Source organism: Chanodichthys erythropterus, chromosome 15 (assembly GCF_024489055.1).
Source record: "Chanodichthys erythropterus isolate Z2021 chromosome 15, ASM2448905v1, whole genome shotgun sequence".
NCBI lineage: Eukaryota > Metazoa > Chordata > Actinopteri > Cypriniformes > Xenocyprididae > Chanodichthys > Chanodichthys erythropterus.
This window is the reverse complement of record NC_090235.1, coordinates 26,086,246-26,099,028: the sequence shown is the minus strand read 5'-3', so window position 1 is coordinate 26,099,028 and position 12,783 is coordinate 26,086,246. Positions and strand designations below refer to the sequence as shown.

Sequence of the window (12,783 nt, the reverse complement as noted above, 5' to 3'; positions counted from 1 at the left end):
ACCATTTTATTATGTTTATTTCTTTGTCAGGTTTTAACAACATTAAAAAAGAATCCCAGTGCCTTTGGGGGAAAAACAACAACAAATCAATGGAAAGGATTAATGTGCCACAGATCCAAAATGAAATGAGAAACAGGCAGGAGAGGTCAGTCATACACGTGACATGATGAGACTACACTATTGTCAGGATGCAGCAAAAACCAACAAATCTATGTTGTCTAGTATATTTTTTCTAGTGGCATGATTTAAAAACAACAACAACAAAAAAATAATATAACAACAATAATAAAAAAATGCATTTCTTTAAGGGGGGTGATGCTATTTCATGCATTCTGGCTTGTTTACACTGTTAAAAGAGTTGTATTCTCATGCTAAACATGGCCAAAGTTTCAAAACATGAGCTGGACGGAGTATTTCTGTGCCAAATCCACTACTTCCAATTTTGGTACAGGATTCTGAGAGTTTTTGACTGTGTCCTGTATAACGTCAAAAGAGAGCGGAATTCCTTGTATATAATATTGATTATATTATATAAGATTTGGGTATTAATATTAAAACCCAAATATTGATGAATAAATAAAGACACAATGTGCTGTGTTTGCAGTCTAAAGATAGATTAAGAAATGGCCAATAACAATTCAAATAAAAGGTTTTTAAAGGTGCCATCAAACGTTTTTTTACAAGATGTAATATAAGTCTAATGTGTCCCCTGAATGTGTCTGTGAAGTTTCAGCTCAAAATACCCCATAGATTTTTTTTAATTCATTTTTTTAACTGCCTTTTTTGGGGCATCATTAACTATGCACTGATTCAGGGGCTGCTGGCCCTTTAAATCGCGCGCTCCCTGCCCATCGAGCTCGCGAACCAATAATAGAGGGTATGCATCGACGTCACTTTCCCGCCGAAAGCGCGCTCCCTCAGCTTGACTGAGTGGCACAAGAACCTGCTGCATGACTGGATTTAATAGGGGAAACTGCGAAAACGCGAGTACAACTAACGAATTACGCTAAAGGTTGGAATTCAATGTGTTCCTTACAAATTGTGAAATAAACCTAATCCATGGATGTTGACATGCAGCCAGGAGTGGTGTTTCCTTACATTTATATGTGCCTGATTTCGACGACGGGGAAACGCATAAAGCAAATCTGCCTGTGAATATTATATTTAACTACAATATAGGTAGGTTTAAATCCGCGTAATCATTTATATCAATTTTATATCATCATATTGTCCAGCCCTAAAACATATATAGTTTTATACTAGTATAGTTTTTGTCAGTGTTGTTTATTTAAAAACACCCAATTATGCAGAATATAAGATGGAAAATATTTAATTGATGAGTTGTCAACAAAATGATAACAGCAAATCCATGTTTCTCTGCCTGGAGTCTAGCTGTTTCTGTGAATTGCAGTGATACATTTGCTTTTTCCCCCTGTTGCTTTCTGCAGTTTTTAAACCTCAGGGTTTGTTTCAAAGCTATTTGTACAGTCAATCACAAAGCTCTTTCACGTTTTGGATGTGTTTTGTGTTTTTCGCGACATTCACGCTGAAAACCAATGCTGCCACTCAGTCTTTTGTGACCACAGTCGTAACGGTCGACGGTGACGTCACATGCATACCCTCTATACAGTGCATTTACAAAGTTCACACAGCTAATATAACCCTCAAATGGATCTTTACAAGATGTTCGTCCTGCATACTGCATGCATGCTTTGGGTCATGTGAGTATAGTATTTATTTGGGTGTTTATATTTGATTCTGAATGAGTTTGATGGTGCTCCGTGGCTAAAGCTAACATTAGACACTGTTGGAGAGATTTATAAAGAATGAAGTTGCATTTATGCATTATACAGACTGCAAGTATAATTTATAAATTTAAAAATGAAAATAGCGACAGCTCTTGTCTCCGTGAATACAGTAAGAAACGATGGTAACTTTAACCACATTTAACAGTACATTAGTGACATGCTAACGAAACATTTAGTGACATGCTAACGAAACATTTAGAAAGACAATTTACAAATATCACTAAAAATATCATATCATGGATCAGTCAGTTATTATTGCTCCATCTGCCATAATTCGCTGTTGTTATTGCTTGCTTACCTAGTCTGATGATTCAGCTGTACACATCCAGACAAATAAACAAATGAGATTTATATAAGAACGAGGAAGCAATGGAGTTTGAGACTCACTGTATGTCATTGCCATGTACTGAACTCTTGTTATTGTTGAGGTAAATTCAATTTTTAATTCTAGGGCACCTTTAAGCAGATGGGATACTTTTAAACTATAATATTAAATTTCTTAAATATAACATTTACAAAATAAAATAACCTTTTAGGGTTTAATACTCTACAGAAGCTGTGAACCCAAAGAGCATTTTCTTTAACAAATCAACAGCTCTATAAGCTCAAATAGCAATCTTCTTTTATTTAACAAATCAACATAGAAATATTGCATTGACTTAAGTAAACATGATCATTCTTAAATCCATAAATTTGTAGAAATACATTGTTTGAGTAACCTCTAGAATGATAAACTAAGGCAGGCATCCGATGCTAGACCAGAGTGCCTCAGAAACACATGATCTACAGAAATTTACAAAACGACCATGGGCAAAACACCACTAAGTCAACCCAAATATGAATATGCATTTTAAACCTGCAGTTCCCCCCACCCCCACCCCACATCCATTCATCATCATCATCATCATCATTCATTAAAGCCTATTTACAGTGAGTGGTACTTGCACGAGTGGACAGAGAATCAGGACGTTGTTCATCACTATATAAATGGTTAAGTTCATGCAAGTGCAACACTGACATCAATCAAATCCGAAAGGAAAGGTAACGTTAAACCTGCTAAAAAAAAAAAACTTGGAAATGAGGAAGAGAACAGAAAGCATACACTACTAAGTATTGATTAAGGCAACAGATTCCTTATACTGATACTGTTTTAGTGTCATGGAATTAAAGCTGCGCTAATCATCATCAACTTTACCCAATCAAAAATCACATAAACCTACTAACTTACTCAGTCAAAAACATGAACAAAAATGTAATGTTCACATTGTGCAAGAAACAAAAAGTAAATACACATGGTATTTTACAACCTTCAGCACAGTGCAATTACAAAGAGTTTTACCATAGAAAAAAAGCCCTTATAGTTCTATACATATGGCGTGGCTTTTTCTACTTTAGTTTGCAGGAAATAAAGCATTAGAGTCAACTAGTAGTTGATTAAAAAGGGAAGAGTTGTAATTCTAAACATCTCCAAGATCCACATACCCAGTCATATGGGTAAAATATATACTCAGGACGGAAGAAAAGCTTTAAGAAAATAGGTTTAGCATTTAAAAAATTCTCTGTAATATAACCGTTCTTTAGTTTTCCACCACAGCGATCTACAGGATTACAGTATTTCACCTCACAGAAGTACTGCTGGAGGAGACGCCGGCTCACAGCGCCTCTCTGTGGCTTCTAACAGCAACTGCAACACTTCAGAAACTGCTGGACACCAAAGTGCAATTCACCAGCACTAAAGTGCCACAGGAACAGTAATAGATGGAAAGAAAGTAGATTTCCCAAATGATTTCAACACTACAAGTTCAAAATCAGTTTAGTAGCAGTTGAAAAATAATGATCATGAATGTTTTGCTCCACTGAAAGCATGTTTGATACTAACAATCCTCAGTGTAGCATAATAGTGCACATAAGTAGTGTTCCAGCCCATGGACTGCTCACCTTTACTCTATAGTTTTTCTTTCTTTCTTTCTTTCTTTCTTTCTTTTTTTGCAGAGTTCATTCAACTCAGTTTTGTTTCTATTTTGGATTTTTTTTTTTTTTAAAAGCACAGTAAACTTATTCAGTATAAAATTCTGTACTGTGGAATTATTGCATAAACAATCTATTTGCATAAGCTATCCTGGATGTTATTCACAATTCATGTTTCTTTCCTGGCCTTTTTCTTCTGAACTTGCTTCGGTGGTTCCCAGTTCTGATCAGATTTCTCTGTGGGAGCAAAAAAAAAAAAAAAAAAAGTATATTATTACCCAAAGTCAACTCTGAAAGGGTGGGGATATAAACAACATACAAACAATATTTTTCAATAGAGTGTTTTACCCAAACTATACTGATAATAAACTGTGTAATGGGGGAACATTTAGACATGTATACGGTCAAATGCATTTACCTCACATATTATATTGTTGTTAAAGAGGACCTATTATGCCCTTTAAAAAAATTAAAAAATAAAAATTTCACATTGTTGCAGCATTTCCCTTTTCAGTGTGTCAGTAACTCTCAGGCGGCATCAAAAATCCCATACTTCCCCACTATATAGTAGGCAAAACACAGTATGTGACAAAAGAAGTAGGCCTGTGTCCGAATACACAGTACTCATAAAAGAGCAGGCAAAAAGTACCTGGATGACCTAATGCTTCCTGCGAGATTCTGAAGTGTGCATATGATGGACACTTCACCATCCCATGAGGCCACGGTAGAGTATTTGTGAATGGCAGTGAAGAGACGTAACTGACGCTGGTAGGTCACATGATAATGACAGCATTGAGAATGTAGTATGTCTGAATTACATTCATACTATAAAGAACATACTTTTTTGGCAGTCGTGAAGTAATACTTATTTTGAATAAGTACCTACTCAAGAGAGTATGCGATTTCGGACACAGCCTCTGTTTAGTTCCACGGTATGTTCGACATCGGCTGCGGCTGGATGTAACCGATCGGCGAGATTTGCCGCTTGCAGTCGGGGAGGAGCTGAAAACGGAGACGTGAAGTCGGACACTTTCTGCTTCCCGCAGTGACGCTCACACTGCGTTTGCATACTTTATCACAGCTGAAGTGAAATAAATGCAATATTTGACTAATAAACAATGTTTTTTTCAAAGACATTTTCATTCAATACTTTAAGGAAACAGCTGTGCCGTGAGACTGTATATCTGAGAATTTGCGTTCAGTTTCCGCGAGAGTGAAGGAAATCCGCCTGCGAGTTGAGAGATTTGTGCTTGTGCCTCACTTGAATGCGCTCTCGACGTTTGTCATTAAAATACCTTGATAGAAACAGCCTCAAAAAAAAATTTTTAAAAGGTGAAGATTGTGTCTGAAAGCTGCAATTGATTATTTGTTAAAATCAAATGGAGAATATCTCGTATTTTTCCGTGGGTGCTCGACCATTTCCGTGGGTGCTCCAGCACCTCGCCTATAGCCTGACTGAGGTAAATATGCTACGTGAGATATTATTTTCAGAGATTACATGTATATCTAGATCGTCTGTTCTTCTTCTGCGTATTTTCCTGTTGTAGTGGTTAGCAAACATCGCTGATTTTCAGACTGTATTCGTCGTCTGACTGCATGAAACGAACAGTAACGCCCATACCGTGGTTCAGGACGAATACATGTACTGTTACACCCCTAGTGTTTACTGATATAGAGAATAACTTCCATTGGAGTAGACTTTGTGCTTTGTATACAGCAACATCATTCACACACTAAAAAAAATGAATTGGAAAAAGCATAATAGTCCCTCTTTAAACATTCTCACTAGATTCATTAATTCATCTGAGATTTACTCACTTTGTGAAGACTGTGGAGGGACGTTCTGCTTGGATCCCTCATCCTTTGGAACATGAGGAGGATGAAGCTTGACAGTCACATTCTTCTCTGCAGGAGCAGAACCTTCTTGAGTCACCTGGAAGAGGAACACACAATATGGTCAGTCATGTAGAATTACTGTTGATGTTTAAGTGTTCATGTATCAATTCTAGGGTTTATTAAAACATGATTGTTACCTCAGTGGTTGAACCTTCTTCCTCTGGTCTCTTCTTTTTCTTTCGTCTCTTGGATTTTCCACCTGCAGGATCTGTCTTGTCGTTGTCTTCATTTGATTCCTGCAAAAAAAGTGTTTTTTGTTTTTTTTTTAGCATTATAATTAGAATGTATTTAAATAATTATTTATCAAGAATGGGAACGGTCTCCAAGGCCCAACCACACTACAAAATTACATTTTAAAGTAATTAAACTAATAAAATAAAGTAATTTTACATTTGTCTTCTCAATTCATTTTATCTGAATACAGATACAAATAATTTTGAGATTGTTACAGAAACCTCTAATTATAACTTTTTTATACCCCAAGTGGCTTGGAAACTGGAATCTCTTTCAAAGCAGGAGCATCAACTTTGGGCTCATAATTCTCCCATAACTCATCTGGAGGTTTCCAGTCTGAGCTCGGGTCAGCAGCAAGACCATCTGAAATCATACAGAGACACTGGAAATGTTAATAAGTCCTTTATGATATACATTATCATTCAAAATTTGGGGTCAGTGTGATTTAAAAAAAAAAAAAATATATATAATAAAAATAATAATATATATATATAAATACACTTTTATTCAGCAAGGACACATTACAGGGTTAGTTCACCCAAAATAATTTCTATTCATGTTTTCTTTTTTGCCACTGTTTAACTACTTGGTACTTTTAAAGCAAAGTATTTGTAATGATCTATAACGTATTACTTCCAATATTTTTTATTAATAAAACAAAAAAAGTGATTTGGCAAGTCAACTAGAAGGTTACATTTGCCAGCATATGTCCCATTATTGCAAAGAACCAACAGGAAAAAAAATGTGTGCCTGTAGCATACTTATAGGAAATTAATACAGACTTCAGCATATTCTGAATCACTATCAAATAATAGACTTCCAACAACATCCTCCTGTTATGTGCAATAAGCAATATAACAATATTATAAAATATTAATAATACAGCAGTAACATAACTTGAATATAGTGTGGCTTGTCCAGGGTAGTGTTTCCCAAAAGCATCGAACAATGCCACCAATGGTCTCTACGATCAACTTGGGCTTACAATGCTCTTGAGGAACGCAGCCCAGGTGCTTTTTCATATCAATTTCATAGAAACCAACATGCTCCCATACGCTATAGCTTTTAATGCAGAGAGTGCCGGATTTCTCGCTAAGCCATCATAGGTCTCTTAATCCACTGGCACAGAGTGAGCGTTTACAGTTCAATCCTATGGAAGTTGAGCTTCATGCTTGCGTGTGAGCGTGAAGCTCAACTTCCATAAATGGACTCGCTCTGTTCCACTCACTCCACGGACACGAACAGACTGTCCGGGCGCTGCACTTTTGTTCTTCAGAGTTCCGCCTTTTACCTTCCGTCAATATCATATTATCAATTAACCTTTAGAAAATCGATTTGACATTTGGGAATCAATTCAGAATCGTCCGCATCACAAAAGACGAAATTGGTGAATAAAGTTGTTATTTTTGTTTTGCTTTTGCACACAAAAAGTATTCTCATCACTTCATAACACTAAGGTTGAACCTCTGTAGTCACGTTGACTATTTTAACAACATCATTACTGCCTTTCTGGACCTTGAATGTGGTAATTATGTTGCTTTCTATTGGGGATAAAAAAAATAAAAATAAAAAAATAAAAAAACTCTTGGATTTGATCAAAAATATCTTAATTTGTGTTCCGAAGATGAAAAGTCTGGAACGGGTGTCGAACGACATGAGGGAGAATAATTACAGAAATTTTATTTTTTAGTGAACCAACCCTTTAAATTTATCAAAAGTAACAGTAAACGATCTGATTAGACCGTTAGCATTGCGCTTAAAAATGACCAAAGAGTTTTGATATTTTTCCTATTTAAAACTTGACTCTTCTGTAGTTAAATCGTGTACTAAGACCGACAGAAAATGAAAAGTGGTGATTTTCTAGGCTGATATGGCTAGGAACTATACTCTCATTCAGGCGTAATAATCAAGGAACTTTGCTGCCGTTCCATGGCTGCAGCAGTGCAATGATATTACGCAGCGTCTCTCACAAACGTCTCCATGGTTGCAAGGCACGTTCCCTGTGCAAGCCTTGATTATTACGCCTGAATGAGAGTATAGTTCCTAGCCATATCAGCCTAGAAAATCACAACTTTTTATTTTCCGTCGGTCTTAGTACACGATTTAACTACAGAAGAGTCAAGTTTTAAATAGGAAAAATATCAAAACTCTTCGGTCATTTTTAAGCGCGATGCTAACGGTCTAATCAGATTCAATGAACTATGCTAAGCTATGCTAAAAGTGGTACCGCCAGAACCGGATATCGGCTGAATGGATTCGAAAACGGTAAAACTCAACTGTTTACCTCCAGGGGAGTTGGAAAATTAGCCGATTTTCAAAAAAAGTGGAGTGTTCCTTTAATATTTAAGATTTCTAATGATGTTCCTTTTAAATTGCTGAAAAACTTTTTCAGTTTCCACTAAAATATTAGGCAGCAAAACTGTTTTCAACATTTATAATATTTATAGAAGTTTTGACTATAATACTCACAACATTATAATAACATCATAATATTTATAATAGTTTTGATCTTACTGTAGCTGGACCATTCATTGTCAACGGAGGGTACTTTGTCCCATTGCCCTTTTTCAATGTTTGATTTAGTCTCTCCACCTGTGAAAATACATGGGAAAAGATGATTAATGTTTGTAGTGTTTATTAGCATACAAGCTCCTTATTAGCTTATTAGCTCCTTACAAAACAGTCAGCTTAGTGAAAATTACACGTACCTGATGTGTTCAGTCCAAGTATTGTTAAGTTCACTGGGTTTGGTTCTGCCTTATTTCTACCTTCCAAAGCAGTCCATGGCCCTGACAATAAAAATCAGACAGAATGTTTATCCACAGCAGCTATAAAATTTAAAAATATTACTTGATAAACCCAATTTTAGTCAACTGCTAATTTGCAAAATATAAAAGTACTGTGATAAATATGTTGTTACCATGCTATACATTTTAAGTAAAGCAAAATAACTTCTATAACAACGAGGTTTGAATTTCATTGAAACTGCCATCTAATCAGTTGCTACACATAAGAACAAACTACAAGCTCTGTCACAATCATCTGAAAGATAAAAACCCCCAAATGCAGCCAATAACTGTTATAAACTCAAGGCAGGGTCATAAACAACTGTGATCTATTACCTTCCGACTCTTGTTTCCAGGTGGTGTTATCACGGTTCTTGTGCCCAAGGGTCTTTCTCCCAACAGACCACTTCTCGTTGTTTAAAGCGCTTGTTTGTGTTGACTTCACAGGCACATCTGTCCACCCTCCACCGTTAACAGAGTTCGCATCATTCCAGTTAGACGTCACTAAAAGAAAAAGATATTTGTAAGGTATAGACACCATTCAAAAGTTTAGGGTTGCTAAAATGGTTTTGAAAGAAGTCTTGTGTTTAAATGCAGCAAAGACAGGAATGTTGTGAAATATTGTTGCAATTTAAATGAACCGTTTTCTTTTTGAATATATTTTGAAATGTAATTTATTCCTGAGATGGCACAGCTGAATTTTCAGCAGCCATTACTCAAGTTTTCAGTGTCACATGATCCTTCAGAAATCACTCTGAAGATGATATGGTGCTCAAGAAACATTTTTTATTCGTATCGATGTTTTGTGTAAAAAAAAAAAAAAAACAGCATTTATTTGAAATAGAAATCTTTAGTAACATTATAAATGTAACTTTTGATCAATTTAATGCATAATTTCTGAATAAAAGTATAAATATCTTTCAAAATATATATATATATATATTTTTTTATCTGCATTGTACATCTATGCCCTTTCAAACTTCTGTCATTCATAAATTGTATAAAATCTATAACAGCAACTCTGGAAATTCTTTTAGTTAACAATAAAAGTCTAATGTATTATCTTTAAATATTTTTCATGATATTTAAATCCAATTTTCATGACAATCAACACAGAAAAAGTGAAATGATCACAGAATCTATATTCTGTAAATGAAGTTTTTACCTGGGGCTATGATGGAATCACCCTTCGCAGCCTTGGGACGTGATGACTCTACAAGAAATCATAGGAAGAGAGCTCTAGTGACTAAAACTAGCTTGTATCTTAAAGGCAACCCTTGTGTATTAACCTTTTCTTGAATGCCAGACAAATCTAAAATAAAGGAAATGCATACCTTTGTTCTTTTTGGTGCCAGCTATGGCTGTAACCACAGGTTGCTCCACCTTCTGGCTGGCACGATCTCCAGCCTCAGGACTCCCAGAGCTGTCGCCAGGGCCCTTCTCTTTTTTGCGCTGCTGACGTTTCTCTCGATTACTGACCTTGGTTTCCCAAGCACCTGCTAAACACAGTCATACTGAAAAAAGAACCTTCTCAAAGAAGCTCATTTTAATTTCTTTGAAGCAAGATATTTTGCATTTCAACTTCTGAGTCTAATTACTAACAAACAGTTTTAATACTGAAAAAGTGAAGTTGCTGCAGTTCGGTAACCCAGTTTCATACCTTCATCAGGTTCCTTGCCATCGGTGGAGGAAACATCTTGGGTTGACTTCACCTCTGGTTTTGGTTTCTTCTTGTTTTTCTTGGTCTACACAGGAACCAAAAACACTCATTTAGAACTTCCTGACAAGTCAGAAACAAAAGTAACTTCTTGCTCTCACACTTACTACAGATACGAAGTGCCATTTCAGACATATTAAGATATCTTAAAATGCTTATTTGGTCTTCGTATAGTAAAAACTATGCCTAAAGTTTAAGGCCTTGGGACAAAGTACATGTTTCCCCTCTGGATGTACCCTACATTTGCTGTATCTGCATTATCAAATTACAGACCGATACTGACACCCGACCTCTCTCAAATCACTGTTTACAGACTGAACCAAGGCTGATGCAAACGTTCATAGCTTTTATAGCTTTCATAGTTTTACCGTGCCCTTCAAGTGGAATAAGAAATATCGTATTAAGGATTTCCAAGCACATGAATGAACAAGCGAAGTCGCATTTACAAGAAACTCAGCATTCTAGATGATTGTGAAGACATTCACAAAAGATAAGTATTTGCATAATTATGTTCGATGTTGTTCGCAAAAAAATCTCTAAACTGTTTTGCTATTGAGAAAAATGAAATACTATGACTTTAATACTACAGTTATTGTTACTACAAACATATAAACATACACTTCCTCCACGAAACCAGAATGAATACCAAGTGAAACCAACCTTTGCATCAGCAGGTGGCTGTGCTGGTGCTGGTGCTGGTGTTGGTGCAGGTTTCTTTTTCTCCTCGGTGACTTTGATTTCCTGCTGAGGTTCAGCCACTGTTTGTCCATTCGCCTGGGCCTTCTGCTGCAAGCACATGACAGTTACCAAACCAGCCATCACAAACTCCACATTTCCTTCCTCTATCAACTGACAGTGCTTGAAAACTCCTCTTAGGCCATAAAAACGGTCACAATATGGGTTAAACTCACAAAAGGTGGTGTTTGGCAAAAACGAAACTTTTGAGAGCGTGAGTTAACCGGTCTACTGTACTGTGCGACGTGGCTCTTCTATCGCCTTCGTGTCTCTCAAATCACGACACTTGTAGTAAAATAACAACGTCTTATTTGTTAATTTAATCCTAACGGGTACGAAAAAATATTTAGAATGAAATAGTCGAAAAGGAAATGCTTTCTATATCAAAAGCTGTTTCTCAATGGTTTTGACAGGTTAGCACGTTAGCAGCTACTCAAGCTAATCTCTTGTGCTAATTACTCAAGTCACTTCCATATGATTTATAGCACTGCATCTCAAAACCTAGTAAGCTGCCTACCTATATCTCAAATTTGGGTATCACATAAGTGTCCAAAAGGGCTGTCTAGGAACTCAGCTGTCTTGGTTTTGAGGTACAGCCATTAGCACTAGGAAATCACGATCACAGGCCGCTTACCTTGTCGGAGGCTTTCTTTTTGTTCTTCTTCTTCGGTTCGCTCGGTTCGGTCTTCACAGGTTTCGGTGGCAGGGCGGTCTTGACCGGGGTCTCGGCGGCGGTGCTGGGACTCACAGTAACAGGGGCCGCTCGGCGCTTCCTCCGTCCACAGGCCGCGAGTACCACCAGCACAACCAGCCCGAACAGCGCCGCGCTCAGAATCAGCCACGGCGGATACTGCTCCGGCTTTATCCCCAGATCAACCCCCAGCTCGGCCCGGAGGAAATCCAGGCCGGAGGACAGCAGCCCGCGGATACGGTCGGACACGTATTCGGCTCGCTGTGTGGCTAAAGTTCGCCAGTCCAGGTCCATTTTAAGCAGGCGGACAAGAACCGCAAGCAGAGACGGATAGTGAGCTGCTGCTGGCAGCGGGACTCGGGAGACAGTGAACGGCAGGAGGGAGTGGCTTTAGTATTTCTCGCCTTCTTACATGATGGCTGTGCCTCAACCTATCGATCTGACTACCTAGACAACACCGATAACACACAAAAATAAATACAATATGTACAAAATAATACAATATTATGGAGAGACAATAATTGGTTCTGTTTATTGAATAAAAAGACTAAGCATGTAGTAACATATTTCATTCACTTATTTACAGTAAAGCTCACAATCTGAGTTTGTTGTCGTAATAACCAGTCAGTAACTGATTTAAGTCTCACCAGCTTTTAGCTACAGTACAACAATGTTTGCTTCATTTAGAATTGGGCAATAACTTCATAAATAACATAAATTCATAAAATCGAACCGATTCATACGGTTTTGATTCATTAAAAAGAACCGACTCTTAAGAGTCATTCAGAAAGGAATCCGACTACGAGTTGAATAGTTCAGGAAACACTGATAAGAGTATATTCGGCGGATGAATATATATCTGAGATAAGTCTTACATATAATTTTGTACTTACACCTTTGTCTTACATATCATTTTGTCTGGTAAGTAATGAATTAATCAACTTCGAA

General features: G+C 37.0%; 1 protein-coding gene across 4 annotated transcripts; it reads right to left on the bottom strand.

Annotated features, from left to right (window-relative positions):
• Nucleotides 1-2,416: 2,416 nt before the first annotated feature.
• Nucleotides 2,417-12,223, bottom strand: mtdha (metadherin a). Of its 4 annotated transcripts, none has more exons than XM_067412410.1 (12): nucleotides 11,779-12,223; nucleotides 11,070-11,195; nucleotides 10,353-10,437; nucleotides 10,027-10,191; nucleotides 9,858-9,905; nucleotides 9,029-9,196; nucleotides 8,615-8,695; nucleotides 8,421-8,498; nucleotides 6,151-6,269; nucleotides 5,810-5,908; nucleotides 5,595-5,709; nucleotides 2,417-4,013 (listed from the first exon to the last, which is right to left on the bottom strand). In XM_067412410.1, exons 1-12 carry the CDS (start codon nucleotides 12,127-12,129, stop codon nucleotides 3,946-3,948), a joined length of 1,503 nt encoding a protein of 500 aa, XP_067268511.1. In that variant the 5' UTR covers nucleotides 12,130-12,223; the 3' UTR covers nucleotides 2,417-3,945. The 4 variants fall into 4 exon arrangements, with proteins under 4 accessions (XP_067268511.1, XP_067268512.1, XP_067268513.1 ...); XM_067412411.1 differs by having other exon boundaries at nucleotides 10,027-10,188; XM_067412412.1 differs by having other exon boundaries at nucleotides 11,070-11,192.
• Nucleotides 12,224-12,783: the final 560 nt, after the last annotated feature.